Genomic DNA, 21,967 nt, shown 5'->3' on the forward strand with positions numbered 1-21,967 from the left:
CATGTTCTTTCTGTTCAGACCTGCTCTGTTCCTAGGAGACTGACCCCTCTGGACTGCATCACCCAGGATTCCAGCCCACCAGCCTACTCCTGGGTTAAGTCAAAGGAAGATATTGGCAGGAGTTTGGAGGTCAAGAGAAGAAATAGGTTAGGGTCTTTACTTTCCCCTATTCCCTCCATGTGTTCTATGGTTTGAAAGGGTCTGCTTTCCTCTGTAGCAACAGCTCCCATTGGTGGTCCCTCTTCTGTGGCTCTGGTGCTCACTCAGTTCCAATAACACAATTTTCTCTCCCTGCTCTTTCAAGTCTGGGGGTGTTAACAGCTCCCTGTCTTTCAGTGCATCATGACCCCTTCCCTTATCCTTGACCACTCCTCTGTAAAGAACATTGTTAAAATGGTTGATGTTGTTTTTGTGGCTTAGTCACTAAGCTGTGTCTGACTCTTTTGTGACCCCTTGGACTGTGGCCCACCAGGCTCCTCTGTCAATGGGATTTTCCAGGCAAGGATACTGGAGTGGGTTGCCATTTCCTTCTCCAGGGGATCTTCCTAATCCAGGAATCGAACCCACATCTCCTGCATTGTAGGTGGATTCTTTACTGCTGAGCCACTGGAGAAGCCCCAGAATGATTGATAATTCAACCATTTTGTGTAAAAGCCATCTGTTCCTGGCAGGGAACTTCGCCTACAAATGCCCTCTCCTTCTTGATGTTCCTGTCCTTCTTATAGAAGGGAACAGGAGAGCCTGGAGCATTCTTCTCAGGGGCACACTCATTTATTCCACAAATATTTTCCAAGCACCTACCATGTGCCAGGGCTTCCCTGGTAGTTCAGTCAGTAAAGAATCTGCCTGCAGTGCAGAAGACCTGGGATTGACCCCTGGGTTGGGAAGATCCCCTGAAGAAGGAAATGGTAACCCACTCCAGTATTCCTGCCTGGAGAATCCTGTGGACAGACGTGCCTGGCGAGCTACAGTTCATGGGGTCGCAAGAATCAGACACAATTTAGTGACTAAACATTACCACCATGTGCCAAGCACCAGGCCAGGTGCTAGCGAGGTGCAGTAAACAAGAGGCAGTGCCTCTTCGTTGCTCGGTGTGGAAGTGGTGTTGATGCTGTAAATCTGTAGATGCCAAATTCTAGACTGTGAACACCTGGGTTTGGGGAGTGAAAGGAGGCCTTCAAATGAGTCATCTGAGAAAGTCTGAGGCATATCTGGCCATCTCATTCAGAAAGGCAACTTTGGACTTCTGGTCTAAGTTCGAGATCCTGAGAAGTCAGGATGCCTGTCAAGGTAGAAATAAGACCAGGCTTTGACCACAGATCTCTGCCAACTGAAGAGTGGCCTTGTCTTAGATGCACAAAGCCTTAAAAATAAAAGAGAATTATTAGAGAATTGCAGCCTTCCTGAAAAGAAAGGAAAGTTCCCCCACAGAGGGGCTGATTCCCACCTCTAGCACCAACCGGACTCCACATGGTGGCACTGTTTCCCTGTAATGTTTTGGCCTGAGCTAGGTCACAAGGCCTTCCCTCCACCCCCAGAGCACACTGGGCAATCAGGGATCAACAAGGAAATAAATATTGACACCAGTGTGCATGTGGAACAGCCCTTTCTAACATTATCCAGCCATGAGATGCTTTTAAATCTACTCTCAATTTTGAGACATCTGCCAGAACCCCGGAGTTAAAGTAGAAAGAGTAGAGCTAGATTAGATTAGATTAGAAAGGGGCTGGATTAGCATAGAAACCAAAACTAGTCCTAAAGACAGATTAGTTGCTACAAAATTTGCTTGTTTCCAAAAAATTTTTTTTAGAATTTAAAAAAATCTCAATTTAGAAAAAATAGATAATTTGTAAAGACCTAGTATTGAAATTGTAAGAATCGAGATTTAACCATGTTTACTAAGTAGATGACATACAACAAATGATATCAACATTTATTTGGAATACTTCTTGTGCAGTTGAAACATCATAACTTCAAACTGCATGCAATTTTCCCCAGTATCAGCTGCCACATTTAGGTGGGGCCCAGCTTTAAAGGGAAGTTGTGCCTATTAACATGAATAGCTATATAAAATGTAGTTAGCATTTGTAAAATCTTTTAAAAGCTACGTTCAAATAATTTTTATGGGGAAAAATATATAAAAGTTTTCTCTAAAAAGGTAAAAGGGGTCCATAATCCCACCACTTAAATCACACTAATATTTATTGAGTGCTTACCATGTGTTAGGCATTGGTCTGAACAATTTATATGTTGCATCATTACCCATCAAGTTGATAATATTATTGTTCCAGATAACTGAGATCCAGAGAAATTAAACAACCTGCATAGGCTCACACAGCTCATATAAGATAGAAGTTAGATTTAGATCAACATAATCTGACCTCCCCGGTAGCTCAGATGGTAAAGAATCCGCCTGCAATGCAGGAGACCTGGGTTCAATTCCTGGGTCGGAAAGATCAGCTGGAGAAGCAAATGGTTACCCCTTCCAGTATTCTTGCCTAGAGAATACCATGGACAGAAGAGCCTGGTGTGCTACAGTCCATAGGGCAGCAAAGAGTTGGACCCAACTGAGCGACAGACACAATACAATCTGTGTTCAGAGTCAATCCTCTTCATTATATTGAGTGGAGTTTTCCTCCCCTCCTCTAACCCCATTCTCCAGGAAGAACTATAGTACTATTTTGGTGTATGCTCACCTCATCTTTTTTCTATGGTCATTCACAGAGACAGAAGTGCCCCCCTCCCAGGGAATGACTCATAACTCTGGAAAATCCAGGCCGTGTGGGCAGAAGGGGGATATCCTGCCACATTCTGGGGAAGATTACTCAGAACTGCAGATTCATCACTTCTCAGGGTCATCGAATCCCACTGCCAACCAGAGCAGAGGCCCCTGGGCAAAATCCCATTGAGTCACGCAGCCTCTTCTGTCATCTCACCTCCTCCTACTCAGTAGCTCATTTGAGAATGTTTTTGTTATGACCTTGCTTGCCCTCAGTCACAAGGAGATGTCCGCCTTGCCCACAGGACCTGAGAGTTAGGCTGTGACACGGCCGGAAATGGAATGGAGAGTTGGAGAGGAGAAGGGAGGGTGGTCTGAGGTCTGGTGGGCAGGTATGTGAGGATAAGGCCTTCCTCCAGGAGGAAGGTGGGGTGATTGCCTGTCACTTGTGCCTCCTCCACCGTCATCAGCCACCTGAGAACCATCAGGCGGGGTAGAGGAGAAATCAGGCCACACATGGTAGTCGCCACAGAGTGTTAGTCCCCTAGACCCTTGCAGCTTGGAATGGCCCCCTGCCTGTACTTATAGAGAAAAGCTGGAGTGGGGAGAAGGAAAAAGAAGGAGCTCTGGTCATGTCCCTGGCACTGAGCCCTTTAAGTCCCTGATCTCATTTTATCCCCACAACAGCCCTGTAAAACGGTGGTTCCCAACTGGGGTGGTTGTGTCCACCAAGGCAAATTTGGTGATTCCCGGAGACATTTTTGGTTGTCATGACTGTGCAGTCTGGAGGGTATTTGTGCTATTGTTATCTAACAGGTAGAGGCCAAGGATGCTGCTAAATATCCTACAACCTACAGTCCAGCCCCTCAAAACAAGGAAATGTTCAGAATAATATCCAAATCTCAGTAGTGCAAAGGGTAAGAAACCTGGATATTAGGTGGGAATGTTATTGGTCCCATTTTGCAGATGAAAAAACTGAGGTACAAAGAGGTGAAATGACCAGAAGCAAACCATCTGACTCCATTTCATCCCCTGAGAGCCAGGTATCCAGGGGAACATGGTACTTGGCGTCAACAGTGGGTGGGAGCAAATGAAGGGCTGCGAGGACCGGGGTGAGGCGACAGTAGCTGTCAGTGACAGGGTGGGAGGCGCCAGTGGTCCTCCTGGTGCTCCTGATGGTGGATGGTGCTGAAACTGGAAGGGTGACTGAGAGGGGAACATCCCTATCTAGCTGCCCCACACTCTAGGACTCCCCACTTCTGGCCCCCAGTCCTGGGCAAGAGGAGCACACACATATGGTCCTGCAGACACATGGAGGTGTTATGCTTCCCTCCTTCCCCCCAACCTGTGTTGTCACCCCCGGATAAATTCCTGCTCATCCAACAGACCCAGGTCGTGTCACCTCCTCTAGGGAGTCCTCCAGAGAGTCTATACCTCTGGCTTTCTCCAACAACCTGGTCCTCCCTTCACTGGACCTCCACCCAACATGCTTCTATGATGTCTACACTGGACCTCCACCCAACATGCTTCTATGATGTCTACACTGGACCTCCACCCAACATGCTTCTATGATGTCTACATGTATGACACGTAACATCATACAGACATGTAAATAATCCTTTATTTACATGTTTGACTTCCTGGTTGGGCTATGGGCTTCTTCAGCTAAGGATGGGGTCTCAAAGTTTTTGATTTCCCTCCCAGAACTTAGCCCCATGCCCTCCATGGATAAAAGTGAGTCAAGGCTTAGACAGTAAATGAGCCAGCAGCTGATCTGGGTCCTCAGGCTTCCAAATGGCTGGACAGGCTCACACAGGGTGGGAGTCTTGGAAGGTACCTTTCAAGCCCTGACCAACCTAAAGAACACAGGGGATGCTTTGCAACTCTGAAATTTTTAGGAGAAGTGTTTGAGGGCCTCTGGCTAGGGATGACCCTAGACTTCCCACTCTGACACATAAGGTTTCTTACTATTAGGGGCAATTTCAGGCTCTCTGAGTTCTTGGCTGTTCATCCCCACCCCCTAGGGCCTCATGCCTGCCTTGCCACCTGACTGTCTCCTTTCTATCCACATTTCTTGACCCCCACCCAGTTACCTGTGACCTATCTTGAGCAGAGCCCTTTAGGAGAAGTTGGGGATCAGGGATGCCTGGTAATGGACCAAGAAGTCAGTCTTGTTCAAGCCTGAGGAAGCTCTGCGAACATCACATGTCGATGGAGGAGTCCTGTGGGTAGCAACATAAATGTTCGAAAAAATGTATGTGATGGGGAAAGCAGAGCCCACAAAAGCCAGCAGGTCTGCGGTCTGGGGCTGGTTCTAGCCCTGACGAGCCAGAGACCTTGAGGAAGGGGCCCCAGTTTTCATCTGTGAAAGAGTGGCCAGAAGTGATTTTTAGACTCCTTTCTGGCTCTAACATCTTGTGATTCAGGAAGTCTGAGAGGCACACAAAAGGAGGAAAGGAACATGCCTGGGACACACCAGACAGATGGTTCTGCGACCAGAGCTCCTGGAAGACTCATGGCTTCCACACCAATAGGATCCCGAGTCCTTTGCCCTGAGATCAGCAAAGTCACGATGAAGGAGCCCAAACTGAGGTCAGCCTGACTGGAAGATCGAGGCTCCCGGGAATTATCTAGAGCCTGGGCCAGTGACTAACACAGTACAACCGTGTGCAGAGATCAAATTGTCCTCATCCGTTGGATCATGGAAAAAGCAAGGGAATTCCAGAAAAACATCTACTTCTGCTTCACTGACCACACTCAAGCCTTTGACTGTGTGGATCACAGTAAATTGTGGAAAATTATTTAAGAGTTGGAAATACCAGACCACCTTATCTGCCTCCTAAGAAATCTATATGCAGATCAAGAAGCAACAGTTAGAACCAGACATGGAACAATGGACTGGTTCAAAATTGGGAAAGGAGTATGTCAAAGCTCTGTATTGTCACCCTGGTTTATTTAACTTTTATGCAGAGTACATCATGTGAAATGCCAGACTGGATGAAGCATAAGCTGGAGTCAAGATTGCCAGGAGAAATATCAATAACACCAGATATGCAGATGACACCACCCTCATGCCGGAAACTGAAGAGGAACTAAAGAGTCTCTTGATGAAGGTCAAAGAGGAGTGAAAAGCTGACTCAAAACTCAACATTCAAAAAATGCACCTCATGGCATCTGGTCCCATCACTTCAAGGCAAATAGGTGGGGATACAATGGAAATGTGAGAGAGTTTATTTTCTTGGGCTCCAAAATCACTGCAAACAGTGACTGCAGTCGTGAAATTAAAAGATGCTTGCTCCTTAGAAGAAAAGCTATGACCAACCTAGACAGTGTATTAAAAAGCAAAGACATCACTTTGCCAACAAAGGTCCATCTAGTCAAAGCTATGGTTTTTCCAGTAAGATGTGAGAGTTGGACCATAAACAAGGCTGAACACTGATGCTCAGTGCTCAGAACTGATGCTTTTGAAATGTGATGCTGGAGAAGACTCTTCAGAGTCTGTTGGACTACAAGGAGATCAAACCAGTCAATCCTAAAGGAAATCAACCCTGAATATTCATTGTAATGACTGATGTTGAGGCAGAAGGACTGATGTTGTAGCTGAAGCTCCAATACTTTGGCCATCTGATGCGAAGAGTTGACTCTTTGGCAAAGACCCTGAAGCTGGGAAAGACTGAGGGCAAAAGGAGAAGGGGGCGATAGAGAATGAGATGGTTGGATGGCATCATCAGCTCCATGGACGTGAGTCTGAGCAAACTCTGGGAGATAGTGAAGGACAGGGAAGCCTGACGTGCTGAAGTCCATGGGATCACAGAGTTGGACACGATTGAGCAGCTGAACAACCACCACAATAATATGTGGATGCTTCCCTGCACGGGTTTTCAGCTTTAAGCCTTGCTGGGGTGGGTATCAGCATCTCACAGAGACTGTCTCATCCTGCGGTTTATGCGGCAACTCTGGCTTCTGTTCCCGGCAGCCTGAGAATAAACCCTCCAGTCAGGAAGCCCCCCAGCCACCAATGCAGGGCTGTGAGATGAGGGCCTCCCCCTACAGGAGCCACCCTCTTCGTGCTTACACAGAATGAGCCCCAGAGCTGCCCCCCGCCGCAGCGCCACTGTCCCCTGCCCCTCCTCCTCACAGCCTCCTCCACGTCCGTTTCCCTCTCCTCCTGTCCTGTTCCCTCTGCCCTCCCTCCTTGCCCCTCACCTGAGCCCAGAGCACCAGCAGGACAGGCGCAGCTGGTATCTGGCTTCCCAGGCCATGGGCCCTCTTCCTGACTTCAGGCGAGGGGAAGGAAGTGAGACAGCACCAAGCCCCTGAGAGGAGAGAGCCAGAGTCCAGGGGGATTCAGCTCAGCCACCAAAGCCGGCCTGGGAAGTGGCAGCCTGGAGAGGAAGGGGAGGCCTCAGCCTATAGGCAGGACCCTCAGCTGCAGGTGCTACATCTGAGCCTTGCTTGAGGCTCCGGGGAACTCTGACTCTCTCTGCCCAGCCTTTTCCCCATCAGCCTGTCTCCCTGCCTTTCCATATGGGATCAGTTCAGTTCAGTTCAATTCAGTCACTCAGTCATGGCCAACTCTTTGCGACCCCATGAATTGCAGCATGCCAGGCCTCCCTGTCCATCACCAACTCTCAGACTTCACCCAGACTCACGTCCATCGAGTCAGTGATGCCATCCAGCCATCTCATCCTCTGTCGTCCCCTTCTCCTCCTGCTCCAAATCCCTCCCAGCATCAGTCTTTTCCAATGAGTCAACTCTTCGCATGAGGTGGACAAAGTACTGGAGTTTCAGCTTTAGCATCATTCCTTCCAAAGAAATCCCAGGGCTGATCTCCTTCAGAATGGACTGGTTGGATCTCCTTGCAGTCCAAGGGACTCTCAAGAGTCTTCTCCAACACCACAGTTCAAAAGCATCAATTCTTCGGCGCTCAGCCTTCTTCACAGTCCAACTCTCACATCCATACATGACCACAGGAAAAACCATAGCCTTGACTAGACGGACCTTTGTTGGCAATGTCTCTGCTTTTGAATATGCTATCTAGGTTGGCCATAACTTTCCTTCCAAGGAGTAAGCGTCTTTTAATTTCATGGCTGCAGTCACCATCTGCAGTGATTTTGGAGCCCCCAAAAATAAAGTCTGACACTGTTTCCGGGTTTCTTTTATTTTAACCTTCTTTTTTTTTTTTTTTTGGCTGAACCACGCATCATGCAGGATCTGAGTTCCTTCCCCCTATGATGGAAGTGTAGATTCTTAACCACTGGACCACCAGGGATTGCTTTTGCTTCTGGTTGAGAATGTTGTTTATAGCCTGAAAGACACATAATAGCCCATTTTGGGCTCTGAACTTTAAAGGTACAATGCCTTTCCATTCATGCAGAGATAAAAAGTTGCAGAATGGAGAATAACATTTGTCTTATTGGAAGTTTACAGGAACTACCAAAACAAAGCATTTTCACCTCCCCTCCAGCGTCTGGCTGACACCAAGAAGTCTGCAGTACCCAGACTTTTAGTATAAAAAGTCTGCAATACTCAGACTTTTAGTATAAAACAAGCCTGAATTCTGACTCGGGTAAGACATTTCTTTGAGCCCGTTCTGCTGGCTTTCCAAATGAAGTTGCTCTTCCATGTCCCATTTATTTTCCTGTCATGCGGCAAGCAGTACAAACTTGGACTTGTTAACAAATTAAGAACCTATTTTTCCTCCTCCTTTCTCCCTTCTCGATCCGACCTCTTCCTCCCAAGCCTCAACTTTCTCCTCTCCACTGAAAAAAAGCAAGGGGCCGAAGGTGAGTGAGAGAGTTCGGCAACACTTCTGAGGTCCCCAGAGGTCAGAGACTTCCCATCCAGGCTTGCTTGGGGATTGGCACATTCCATGGGGACTGAAGAAGGGGGTAGGGGGAGATGGAGAGTCATTTCCAGGAATGGAGGTGCAGGGAGGGTCCCTGGTAAGGGTAGGAGAGAGCAAAGTTGAGGGTGTGATCACCAGAGGGGACGGGTGGGGAGAGGGAGATGGGTGCAAAAGAATGGGGAGGGAGAGAGAAGGGGAAAGGATCTCCGCCCCACAGGTCCTGCCTGTACCCCAGCCCCCAGCTGGCCATTGTCAGTCCATAGTGGTTGTTGAAAGTCCACACTAATCAAACACATTAAAAAAATAATGGTCAGTAGATGAGCTACAGAAAAACAATTGTCACAGGCTGTTCATGGTTAATAAACAACAAAGAAGAGAGAAGTCCGTAAACAAGCCGCGAAGCAGATCGGGCTTATAGGGAGCAGCAACTGGCAGGGAGGTTTATACGCTCAGGGACGAGGCTGGGGAAGCAAAAGGTGGGAAACAGAATGGGCAGATGTCAGACCTCCCTGGGCCACTTGAGGAGCAGTTCTGGAGACAGGCCACCCTTCAGGATCGCCAAGAAGGCAGGGGTTGCCAGGGCTTCAGACTCCCTGTGTCAGTGGATGGAGGGGAACGGGTTGCCCTGAGAGGGGTCTGCTCCAGACAGACTCGAGGCCACCTTCTGCCCTCACAACTCCCAGCCCCGGGGCAGGAAGCCCCGAAGCCTGAAGAAGGAGCCCGGCCACACAGCACAGCTGTGTCCAGGCTGATGCAGAGTGAGAAGCCCATTTGCAGCCACGGGGGACTGTGAACCCCAGGCTCGCCTGCTGGCCCCACAGCAAGAACACGTGTGTCCCCTGGGCTCAGATCAGGGCTCACAGAGCAAACATCCCGTGGGTGCTGGGCTTTCTTTATTTGCTCCTTCCCTTAGCCATGACAGGAAACCCTTCACAGGTGTGTCCTGTCGCCTCACCCACTGCTCAGAAAGTCCCTCATCTCGTCCACCAAAGGCAGCAGTAGCCCTGGCCTGCCTGATACCTGCCCTGCCCTGCACTGGCCCGCCCTGGATCTGCTGAGGATGTGGGTCTTCCTGGAGCTCCAGGGAGAAGGGCCAACAGGTAGCAGGAAGTGAGAGGCCAGGGTTTCAAGGAAAATGTCCTGGAGGCCTAGAGGTCCAAAAACACCACCCAGGCCCCTAAGGGCTGGGGAGCTGGGGACATGGTCTGCACCTCCCCAGCGCTGTGTGTCTGTCCTTAGCTCGAGTCCATGTGAGAGCTGGCTCCAGGGGTGGGCAGCTCAGGCAGGTCCACCTGGTTCCAGGAGCCGCTCATCCTGGGCAAACAGGGATGGTTGGTCCCCCTAACAACTCCCCTATATAACATCAGGGCACAGAGGCCTCTGCCTGCACCCAGCCCCACCTCCTGGGACCAGACCATGTGGCCCTCTTCCCTCTCTACCCCTTTGCAGTCGAGGACAAAACAGAGACTTGGGGTCCGACGGTCTTAAAGGTAGAATGTGACAAGCATCAGACCTGGAAAAGAACTGGAGGACCAAGCATTAGTCTTTCTGTCAGTTGTGTGAGGTTCGTGTGTTATTCCGTTTTATCCTGAATACAGTCTTGAGAGGTAGGAATTAGTGTCCCCTTTCACAAGACAGGAAACGTGAGGCCCGATAGGGTCAGTGACTTGCCCAGGGTCCCATGTGACAGGTGCACTCCTGGGTCCCGGTCCTGAGCCCCTGCAGTACTCTCCCTGACATCCTGCTCTCAACTGGGGCAGGGCCATAGGTGTGCACTTTTCGGGGGGAAAATTAACCCCCTCTTGGTTATACACCAGGTGTGGGCCACACCCTCCTGATAAGGAGGCTGGTTATCAGTGCGCACGCGTGTGCGTCCCTCACCAGGCCTGTCAGTTCCTCAGTCCGAGTCTCCCCTCTAGTGTGTTCTCCTGGACACAGGGCAGAGGGGCTGCCTCCCTACTGTCCCCCCCGCCGGGATTGCCCCCTGCCCCTTCCTCTCTCCCCGTCTCCACCCTAGAGTGGTGACCCTGGGCTGGCTGCCCACCAAGGCCCCTCTGTGCCACTCCCCTGACTCTGAGGTTTGCTGTCCTACCAAGGAGGGCTATGACCCAGGGCTGAGAGCAGAGAGGCTACATCCACCCCAAGGCTCTCATCCAGTGGCCCCAGGCTGGTGGACACCCCTCCCTAGGGGAGGAATCCAGCCCCTATTCTTTAGCCTTTGCTGCTGAAGAGGCTGAATCTGAGCCATGAGCTGGAGGGCGGGCTGCGGGGGGTGAAGGGGGGCAGGAGAGACTCCTCTGGCCACTGCGCCCCTGACCCAGGCTCCTTGGCTCCATCCCCCCTCCCTGCCCCTTCCCAGCTCAGGGAATTCCTCCAGGCTGCGGGCAGCTCTGAGTTGTCTTTGCTGTGTCACCGTTGGGTCCTCTTTTCCCAGGGAACAATGAGTCCCTGGAGGGAAGTGATCCTTCCTTTCTCTGAGCTAAGACTTCCCCTCCAGTGGACCCCAGGCCTCCCCTGCATCCCTTCCAGGAGTACAGACCCAGAGCTAGGGTGTGGGAACTGGGGGAAAGAGCCTTGGTCAGCCTCTGCATGCAGGTCTAGGGACAGGCTTGCCCTGCAGGCAAGGGCTCTCAGAGCAGGCAGCAGTGGGGGCGTGGGCTCCACTGGCACCCGGGACCTGAGGGACAAGCAGCTGTGGTCAGGCCAGGGGGCACACGGAGGCCCGGTAGAGGATGCTCGGCCCAGGGGGTTGGGAGGCTTAGATAGCTCTGGGGTCCCCAGGGCCTCTATCGACCCCCACCTCTTAGTCACTGTTTCTCCTCTGGGGTGGGACCCTTGTGACATAAGCTGCTTCTGGGACTCTTTCTTCCCCCAGGAGCATAGGGACGCTTGAGGGGAGCAGAGGGAAACTGAGGACAGGGCCCTGGGTCGGGAGAGAGTGGCCCCAGCTGTCCACCCCTCCCCCCTCAGCTCTGTAGTAAGAGGTTCCGAGGCTGAATGTAGCAGAGGTTCTCTGTCTGCAAACAGCACCCTCGGGGCTTGTCTGCCACCTAGCTGGGGCCCCTGGGATCTGTGGCTCCCAGGAGAACCATCTCAGTGGCGCCCCAAACCCTCAGAGACTTCCTGCCTAGCGCCACGTGCTCTGACTCCCACCCCCGCCAGGTTCCCAGCAGCCCAGGGGAACCAAGTAGATGCGGCACAGCCTCCGGTTCCAGGAAGACCTGAGTCCAGGTTGCACAGTCCTCACCCCCAGCCCGGCTCCAACCCAGACACGTCCCCGTCTTCACTCCTCCTCTGAGGAGTCTTCTGGGGGTCTCCCGGGGCCCCTCTGGGAGAAGCTCCTCCCCACCCCACAGTTGAGTGGCTTCAGACCAAGCGGACCTCCAGGGAGGTTCCGGTCTTGCAGGCGAGTCCTTGCAGGATCTGGGAGGGTCACGGCACACGTTGTAGCCTGCGAGGATGGGGAGAGATGCAAAGGGCAGTCCTGCTCAGCCCCCGAAGCTCCCAGGCCAGCCGCTCTGCCTCTGCCTCCGCTTCCAAGTGGCTGGGCCCCAGAAGGTTCCACTGAGCGGTCACTGCCTGCCCACCCTCCCCCTCTCCTGGGTGTCGAATGGTCCTCCTGAGTGGACGCAGGTGAGGACCGACCGCCTGGAGACTGGGGGCAGTCGGGCTTTGGAAAGGGTGTCAGACTCCCCAGCGCTCTGTCCTTGGGGGGCTGCGAGGGTTGGGTTCTACTCACTTCCCATGTGTCTCTTCTTCCAGAAGCCGTAGACCACGATCAGCATCACAAGCATGGGGAGCAGTGCCAGCACCCCGACGAGCACCATGGGATAAAATTCAAGGTATCTGGGGAGACAGGACAGGGCCAGGAGAAGATGAGTACTGGGCACCCCACCCGGGCCCACATCTTCCCACATCCCACGCAAGAAGAGTGGGACCCGCCAGTCCCCACGGGGAGAGACGGCCTCTCTTCCTTGGGGACCGAGCTGCGGGAGAAGGAAGTGAGGTGCTCAAAGGTCAGGGGGACGAAGCCCCCAGCCCCCAGCAAAGGCATGCGTCTCTCCAGTATGGGGGGGAGTCCTCTCTGCTGAGGGCGGGGGCTCTAAGAGACACCCATTTGTGACAGAAGAGGCCAAGAGTCTTACTCTCCCCAGGGTGACCGAGGATGGCACTTCCCACCTCTGTCCTCCAGAACACATGCTGTGGTTACCTGCCTGTATCCCCCTTTCCCTGCCTGTATCCCTCTTTGCTACGTCACTTCCATCTACACCAGTCATCAGCACCTCCGTTAAAAAAACTTTTGGTCTGACGGCTTTCTCTTGTCGCTGGTGCCCTCCATGCCATGCATAGTAGGCAGCCCCCCATCGACCACCAACAGTGGGACATAAAGGCCCCGGCCTCCTCGCCCTCCACACGGCTGCCTGACACTGGATTCCGGACTCTCCCCAGTGGGGCTGAGCCCTTGCTGCCCACGGTGATGACCAGCCTGTGCAAGTGCTCCGTCTGCTGCCTTCCCTTCCCTGACTCACTTCCCCTTGCTCTGTCCCGTGTTCCAAGTACAACATGTATCCTGGTCTCCAAGTCCACTCCTGGGGGAACCCACATTAAAGTGTCCCCATTTCCTACTCTCCGAGATGCTCCCCTTGTGCAGTCCTGACCCTCTCCTCTTCATCCTCAGACTCCGCGCTGACCCAGCCCCACCCTCATTTCCCGCCACCATCCTTTCTGTCCCTTGTCCGTCCCAGCTTCCCATCACCCATTCAGCAGCAGCCCAGACTGGATTCCCAGTAGGGTGGTGAGTGCGACAGGGGCTGCTCTGCTGTGACATTTGCACCTTGCGGTCTGCTCAGGCGGTCTGTTCCCATGTCTGGGAAAACGGCATTTGATGCCAGCCCCCGCGCCAGGTACCTGCTGGGGAATAAGTGGTTGAGGAGAGTTCTGCTGGTGGGGCACATTCCCATGGTGGGGGCTCCCACGGTGCAGAGGTGCGCGGCCTTAGTGGAGGTGTAGCCTAGGGCTGCAGCGGAGGCTCGGGTGTTGCTGGGAGACACAGTCGCAGTCTGGGACCCGGTGGCCCTCCCAGGCCCCGTGGTGGACAGGCTAGTGCTGGAGAAACTGGAGCCCATCACAGAAGTCAGTCTGGTGCTCCTTGAGGTGGGAGAAGGCAGAGGTCTGGCCAAGGTGAGGAGTCCAGCTGTGAACACTGTCCCTCGGCTGATGAAAGGGCTCCCAGGGCCTGAGGTGGGCGCTGGGCCTGTGGCAACGACTGTTTCACTCTGGAAGATGTTGGGCAGCTTCGTGAGAGGAGTGTTTCCCTTGGTTATGGAGGCTGAGGGACCAGAAAGGGAGGAAGGTGAGACTGGGTTGGGGTCTTGGTTCTGGAAGCAGCTGACGGCAGCCCACACGCTTGTCTGGGAACTGGGTGGTGGGGAGGCTGTCCCTTGGACCTAGGACCCTGCTTTGCTGAGGGACCATGTGTGTGTGTGTCCAGAGGGTGAGGTCAAGGAGGAGGAAGTAGGCACAGCAAAGAAGGAAGAGTATTTCCCAAGTTTCTCAGTGTCCCCTGTCTGGCCACGGGGACGAGAAGACACTTCCCTCCCTACCCCCACCTCTCTTGTCACTCTCTGGACCTTCCTCATTCCTGTAAGTCAGAGATTTCTCTGCTCTGACGTTGAATGTGACCTTTCCCAGTTGCTCCACAGTTGGCAACTGGGATCCGGAGATGAGGACGAGGACGCATCAAAGACCTCGATTCCCAAGTACACTATGAGCAGTGAGGTCAAATGACTTCCTTGGGGGCTTATTAAGAGACACCCGAACTGGTCCCGCCACCCCATGCATCAGGGCAGGCCTTCACCATCCCCTTTTCTAGAAGGCTGGAGTTTGGTTGGTGGAAGGGGAGCAGGCAGGAGCTGTGAGGGCTCAGTCTAGGGAGCAGTGTTGAGCCGATCTCATCAGGAAACAGGAGAACAGAGAGAAAGGGGTGCTGTGGTGGGGAGAGGGCTGTGGCTGCATCCCACTGCCGTGCATGCACGGACGCTCTCTGAGGGCCTCCCCAAGGAAGGTGCCCATTTTTCTAGGTGAGGGAACCGGAACAAGCAGAATTGGTGAGGTAGGGATAGGGGAAAAGGCCAACCTGGAGCCAGATCTCCCAAATCATCCTAGTGAGCAGTGTGAAGACCCCCAAAGGACCCGTTCAAAGAACACACACAGCTGCCCTGGGAGAGCCAGCACTTGGCCACAGAGGATCTAACAGTAGGGCAGAAAAGGAGTAACGTCCACAGAGAGAGAGACCTCCTGAAGGGTCAGTGAGGTCACGCAACCGTTTCCCTCACCTTCATCCCTACCTCAGTACGCCAACGGGTCGGGAGGTGCAGGACCAGGAGAAGATGATGGAGAGGAACCCTCCTCCCCTACCTCCTGTGATGAAGGAGGGAGGTTGGACAGCAGCTGTCCCCCTTTCCCACCTCAGGTGCCTGGGGCCAGAAAGCTCAGTTTTCAAGATGCAGTGGAAGAGTAGAAGTTTTGCAGATTTTTCATTTCCTAGTAAGGTATGCAAAGTTGGAATCTCCCCAAAGTGTGGTCCAGAGATGGAAAGTAAGACCCAACAGTGCAGCGGGAAGATACACTAAGGGGAAAGCCATTTCACATTTACTGTCCATTCAGTCGCTCAGTCGTGTCCAACTCTTTGTGACCCCATGAACTGCAGCATGCCAGGTTTCCCTGTCCATCACCAGCTCCTGGAGTCTACTCAAACTCATGTCCATTGAGTCAGTGATGCCATCCAACCATCTCATCCTCTGTCGTCCCCTTCTCCTCCCACCCTCAATTTCATGTTTGTGTCCCTACAAATGAAGACTTCAGTAAACTGGTTTTGACTACTTCCCTGGGGCTAAAGCAGAACTGGAGAAGGAAAGCATGAGATTTGCTCTGCATCTTAGAGATGGCAGTTGCCCAAGTTCAGACCCAACAGAAGATGGGGATGCAGTTGGGTTAGAGGAACCGGGAAGGGTGGAAAGTAATTTTCACAGTCACTGGCAGCTTTCTGCAGGCTCTCTGTCTGGCTCCTCACCCTTTCCTATCTTGTAAATGTAGAAAGAGTGCAGGCTTCGTTCTTGGACCTCCTCTCTTTTCCATACTAAAGAGAGAGCTTTGATCATCTTAAGGTCAAGGCACAATATCACCCTCTAAAACTCTCCAATAGCTTCCTCTTGTACCTAGAATAAAACTCAGACCCCCATATCATGGGCATCAGGGCTGCTGTTTGCCTCTCCAACCTCATCTTCTATTGCTCTGCCCAATACTCAATACGCACCAGCTTCTTCTCACCTCAGGGCCTTTGCATATGTAGTTCTCCCCACCTGGAAAGCCCTTTGAACCACCCACTTTCAACAGGACTAGAAAACTCTCATCCCACACAGGTTCTGCATGATGTCATCTGCTCAGGGAAGTCTTCTTTGACTCCCCACTAACTCAGTCGCTCCCCCCACCACAGAACTTCCTAGTACATCCCATTGTTTTATTTGCTTAAGAACATTCACTGCTATCTGCAACTGTTTGTCGGATGATGTGTTATTGCCTATCACCTCCCATAGGACAGGAATGTGTCTGGTTTTACTCACCACTGTGTCCTCAGAGCCTAGAATCGTGCCTGGCAGAGAATCGGGGCACAGTGAATAAATACTGAACAAATGATTGACTAAAACAAAATACAAAGAGTCCTGAGTTCGAATCTCATCCCGTCCACTTGCTAGCTCTGTGATCCTGAACAAGGTCAGAACCACAAAGGACTTTTTACATCTAATTTTCTTCATCTGTAAAATGCCCATGAAGGTGTCTGTGAGAGAACTGTGAAAATCCCACTGTCCATCATGCCCACTGATGGATTATTATCATCCTTGTTATCTTTGATGTCAGTGGACTACAGGGCGGGAAGACACCCCCCAGCATCCCAGCGCCCCAGCAGGCCTGCTCACCTGGAGACACTTCCAGCAGGAAGCCCATCAGAGGGTAGAGGATGCCGGAGCTGTTGCGCATGCACCAGTACCGGCCCGAGTCCTGGAGCCTGAGGGCCGCCATGGTGATGTTGACCACCTTGGCCTGGGTATCATCCTGCAGCAAGTAGCGTGGCCCCTGCACCCCCACACGGGTGAACCCAGTCTCACACTTCCTCCTCCTGATTTTGCACCAAACCTTACCCTCCAGGTGGTTTTTGCGGCTCTTGTAGGAGCACTGCACAGACAGAGTCTCCCCTTCGAAGTGCTGCAATTTTGAGTACACATGCTCCATGGGGGCACCTGGGGAGACACGACTGGTTGAGGAAGGAGGAAGGAAGCATCTCGAAACTCGAAACTTGTGGTGTAGAGGCAGGTGGCTATTGCTCTGCTCTCATGGAACTCAAAGGAGAAATACAGCCCAACTCTGATGGAGGGGGACATAGGCCCCCTCCCCCAGGGAGCTCTCGGTCTGTTGGAGGAGACACTAGCCCTGCCCACTAGGAGTTCCCAGACTGATGGGGAAGAGAGTAGTCCTGTGCCCTTGGAGAAATCCTAAAATGATGAGGAAGATACAGGGCTAGCTAGATACACACAGGGGAACTCCCAGTATAATGGTGGAGACACAGGCATAGCCCACAGGGAGCCCCTAGTTTAACAAAGGAAGCTTAGCCCTTACATTTAGGGAACTTTAGCAGACACAGCCCTTTTCTTTGTGGCATTTTCTAGTCCCTTGAGAGAGTGATAAGCCCCGTCTTCAGGGTTTTATCCCGCCCTCAATGAGATATAGACACAAACTCAAGCCATCATTCTGAAATTCCAGAGCCCAGTGAACTTAGGTAGGTAAGAAAATTCAGGCTTGGAGAATATTAACAGCAGTTATTTGTTTCACAAACAGTTTCATTCTAGTCATCTTTTAGATAACAAGTTGTCTGAGTTCACTCTAGCTGATGTTTAATTTTAAAATATTCTAGTTTCCTAAAACCCATAGATTCAGTATGTCCAAACATGTGTATCAACTCCCGTTTGTGTTTAAACCAAAGAACTCTACAGTTCTTCACTGCTTATAAGTTGCCCTCTTATGCCCACATCTAGGAAGCAGATGCGGTACATGAGCTTCATAATCCACAGTCTGATGAGGTAGAACTAGGGAGAGGATGGCGAGCCAGGGGACAGGAAGAAGGAGAAGGCTGCAGTGGGGGCCCTCCGCCCCTCTACCCACCTTCCGCTCAGCAGTTACTCCTCTAACACCCTCAGAGTCTTCTGCAAACACACACACAGAGTAGAGAACAGACGTTTTGGAGTCTAAATAAACATAGGGTAAAACTCGATTCCATCACTGACTGTGTGAGCAGACCGTGTAAGGTCTTCTCATCTGTCTCTGGTTGGCTGTGAGGACTGCCCCTGGACAGCGCCTTAGACGTGGTGCGTGTGCAATCCACGCCTCCTTTTCCCCAATGCAGGTTGCTCCAGGCTTTCCCAACGGAGCCCAGAGCTGTGATGGCCAAGAAAGAGCCCAGGATCCAAGACGTCCACCTTAGTTTCCAACCCAGCTGCCGCTAGAGTTGAGGCTTGGAGTAAGATAACGCCTTCTCTCGTATCACTTTGTACCATGCAAATTAAACAGAATAATCCCACTCAATTATTTGGCAGGTGACAGGTTTGGGGGACCCAAGGAGACACTCTTCTGCCCTGGCAGGGGGGGCCTTTCTGGGAGAGGTGTGCAGATGGGACAACCTTGCAAAGGATCTCCAGGGCACTGTGATCGTGTGTGCCCACCTTTCAGCCCTTTCACAGGCGGTGCCCAGAACTGAACAGGAAATGGTAACTTGGTTGCCATGGCAGCAAGGGAGGCAGAACTGGGTGAGGTCCCCTCAAAGAGCATTTAGTAGCTGTTGGGTGGGAGAGAAGGCTTCAAGGATTGCTTCCCTCCCTGCCAAGGACAGAGGGTAGGGATGGGTGTTGTGGCCCCAATGTTCCAAGAAAAAGCAAGTTCAGCACTCACATCCATAAGGTAATGCCTCTTATAAAGAACCAACAGGGCTTTCCTGACAGAGGCCCAAGGGAGGAGGGCTTGTTGTGTGAGGAAAGGGAGTGGCCCTGGCCAGAGGTCCTGAGGAAGCCAGGCAGATAAAGGGGCCCGTGCAGAGAGGGTCCAGGGCTTTATCTTAGTTGGTGAGGCCTGGGTTAGCTTTCCCCAGGGCCAGCTATTCGGCTGGAAACTTCTCACTGGTCTCTGGTAAGGGGCGACTAGATCTGCCAAACCTTCTCCTCCTCCTCCAACCCCACAAGATCACTGGGCAAAAGAAGCAGGAAGGGGGTCCAGGGACAGACCATTCCCTCCCTGCTAACCACCCACCCACCCTCTCACCTGAGACAGGGCCCTGGAGCCACAGCAGCAGCAGCAACAGCAGCAGGAAGGCGGGAGGCATGGCTCCATGCAGTGGGGATGGGCACAGCCCAGTGCGGGGCAGGGATCCAAGGTTAGGGGCCCAGGCCTATCCTGGCCGGGCCATTTGGGTCTGCCAGGGAAGACCTGGGGTTCTAAATGTGAAGTTGCCCATTTAGGGAAGTGAGGAAGTTGTGAGACCCACTGTGACCAGCAGCCCGCGGGAGCCCGCAGAGCCTACGAGAGGGCGGTGCCCAGGCAGTTTCCGCCCCCTCTTCCTCGAAACCTCAGGCAGGTGTGGCTGCTCCACCCAGTCTGGGGCCTCCCCGCCCAGGGAGGGCTCTCAGGGTCAGAAGACTCCTCACCCTCTTCAGGTTCCCTCCCAGAATCTGGTGCAATAAGAGTGCTGTCCTCTGAAGCCCGTTATTCACCTAGAGGGATAGTGTGATGTTTCTAGAACCTCAGGTACAGACTTCTCTGGAATCCTCTGGCTCAGAGACCATGGGTATAGGCTACGGGGCTTCAGCAGGGCATCTCAGACCCATTTTTCACACACCCACATTCACATGGAGCTTCCTGTAAACTCCCATTCATTGTTTCATTCACTCATTCCTAAATGCACGCGTTCATTCTGGCACTGCCTTTCTCTCTCCCAGGCTCCTGGCTAGTCCGAGCAGTCACTCATGCTCACACTTGCAGGTAACCCTTTACATGCCCAGATGTAGCCTTATTTTTGTCACTGTTAGAGTGTGGCAACCCACTCCAGTATTCTTGCCTGGAAAATCTCTGTGGACCGAGGGGCCTGGTGGGCTACAGTCCATGGGGTTGCAGAGTCGGACACGACTGAGTGACTAAGCACACAGCACAGTGACAAGAAAAAAGAAGATGCAAATTGTAAGACTTGGAGTATAAAGTTTGGGTTCAGGGAGGAGCACCTGTGCTCTCACATGTGGGCACACATACACACACACTCACACACTCTCACATACACTAACACATTCTCATACATACACACACTCATACACACTCACATACACTAACACACTCTCGTACACACTCACACACATATACACACGTCCTGGTGCCTATTGGGTATGTGATATAACTGCAGTATCTCTTTGGAGAAGGGGAAAACTCACATATACTAACACACTCTCATACATATCTACACATACACTCTCATTCACACACTCAAACACTCATACACACACACTCACATACACTAACTCTCATACATACACACACTCACACACTCTCATACTCCCATATACACTCACATGCTGTTACACTATGTACACACTAACACTCTCACACTCACATACACACTCACATAGACACACACACAGAAGCTGCCTCTCCTTTTCCATACTCACATGTCTCCTTATCTTTATCCCTCTCTCTGCCTCTCCTACCATCATCTCTAATCACCCACCAGCTCCGTCCAGACTCCTGCTCCCTGCTGCAGCCTTCCTAAAGCACCCCAGTGTTTCCCTTCCCCCATCTCCACCCCAGAAACCACACCCTCCAGGCCCCCTTCCCCTGCTCTGGCCCCCAGCCAGCACACAGGCATGCTTCCTCAACTTCCTCTCAGCCCACCCTATCTCTGCTATACAGCTGTCTGGCTCCAGCTAAAATGACCCAGCATCTGGCTCAAGACTCCACCCTTCACTTAGTCCTCAGGGCTGAGAATGAGAAGGGACTTCTGACACCCAGGAGCTGCGTCATAGGCTCCTGGGCGTGTAGGGACCCAGGTGGACCCCTATGACTATGCGTCCTCCCCTCCTCACCTATGCCAACTTTCTCCTTAGATGGGACTCAGAGTAAAACATCCTCAAGTCTGCATGGCCACAGCCTTAAAATGAGCTTGAACCCCCAAATCCCAAAGCAAGGAAGTTTTATTTTTGTTAATCGCAAATTTCAGTCTCAACATCCATTCATTCATTTATTGGTTATTTCAGTCTTATGTGCACACGTGGCACTAGGCACTTGAGGTAGAAATGAGGTGTGGTTGTCACTTTAGACCTCTCAATGTGCTTTCCTCATTCACCCTTTTTCATTTTCTCCCCCGGTTTAACGCTGCTCCCCAGACCCCTGAGTTCAGAGACTGTCTCTCCTCCCAACACAAAAGGTATCTTCCTTTCTTTCCTGCGTCCAAACAGTAAATGGCTTCGGGACTCAGGGCATCTCATTTCTCTCTTGTGGCGACCACATGTGCTTAGAGTCTATGCTTCTATTAACCCCCTCTGTGCCCCTAGCCCTGAGTGAGGCCTTGTGAAAAATGCATTCACTGTGACAGCTGCATTGACAAGAAAATTAAAACCCACATGCTCTCATTCCACTCAGCAGAGGAAGTATAAATTGGATTCAATGTTTCTGAGGAAAATTTGGAAAGATTTATTTGTATTTATGTGTAAAAATGTGTACACATTAATTAGACTCATGTACAAAATAATTTAACACAGCAAGATATTTTTGTGTCTTTCTATTTTGGATTAAAAAATTAAGATCTAATTTACATAGGTAAAATTCACCCTTTTCAGTAGAAAGTTCTGGGAGTCTGCTAAACCCGTGGGGACTTGTACAGAAGTGTTTCATTACCCCCCAAAGGTTCCTAGTGTCTTTCTGTAGACTTCCCCTCACCCCACCCTCAGTTCCTAGCAAACTGATCTGGTGTTTTTCCCTCTATAGTTCTGCCCTTTCCGGAATGTTATAAAATGGAATGGTTCAGCGTCTAGCATATTTTTTTATTGAAGTTAATTTCTGCTATAGAGCAAAGTGATTTGGTTATACGTACATACATTCTTTTTTACATTCTTTCCCATTATGGTTTATCACAGGATACTGAATATAGTTTCCTGTGCTATACACGAAGGCCTTGTGGTTCATCCACTCAATACATATTAGTTTGCTTCGTGCTCCGTCGTGTCCAACTCTCTGTGACCCCACGGACCATAGCCCACTGGGCTCCTCTGTCCATAGAATTTTCCAGGCAAGAATACTGGAGTGGGTTGCCATTT

The 21,967-nt window shown here is 51.6% G+C and overlaps 1 protein-coding gene across 7 annotated transcripts; it reads right to left on the bottom strand.

Moving 5' to 3' along the window:
* Positions 1 to 6,844: 6,844 nt before the first annotated feature.
* TREML2 (triggering receptor expressed on myeloid cells like 2) lies at positions 6,845 to 20,421 on the bottom strand. 7 transcript variants are annotated; one of them, XM_070777951.1, is made up of 7 exons: positions 20,324 to 20,401; positions 19,316 to 19,381; positions 18,933 to 19,105; positions 16,544 to 16,864; positions 13,476 to 13,896; positions 12,307 to 12,413; positions 7,611 to 8,027 (listed from the first exon to the last, which is right to left on the bottom strand). In XM_070777951.1, the coding sequence occupies exons 3-7, from the start codon at positions 18,991 to 18,993 to the stop codon at positions 7,879 to 7,881; spliced, it is 1,059 nt and encodes a 352-aa protein (XP_070634052.1). In that variant the 5' UTR covers positions 18,994 to 19,105; positions 19,316 to 19,381; positions 20,324 to 20,401; the 3' UTR covers positions 7,611 to 7,878. The 7 variants fall into 7 exon arrangements, 6 of the variants coding, with proteins under 6 accessions (XP_070634055.1, XP_070634053.1, XP_070634052.1 ...); XM_070777952.1 differs by lacking the exons at positions 19,316 to 19,381; positions 20,324 to 20,401 and adding an exon at positions 17,784 to 18,164 and having other exon boundaries at positions 7,603 to 8,027; positions 18,933 to 19,201; XM_070777950.1 differs by lacking the exon at positions 19,316 to 19,381 and having other exon boundaries at positions 20,324 to 20,421.
* Positions 20,422 to 21,967: the final 1,546 nt, after the last annotated feature.

Source organism: Bos indicus, chromosome 23 (assembly GCF_029378745.1).
Source record: "Bos indicus isolate NIAB-ARS_2022 breed Sahiwal x Tharparkar chromosome 23, NIAB-ARS_B.indTharparkar_mat_pri_1.0, whole genome shotgun sequence".
NCBI classification, from domain to species: Eukaryota; Metazoa; Chordata; class Mammalia; order Artiodactyla; family Bovidae; genus Bos; species Bos indicus.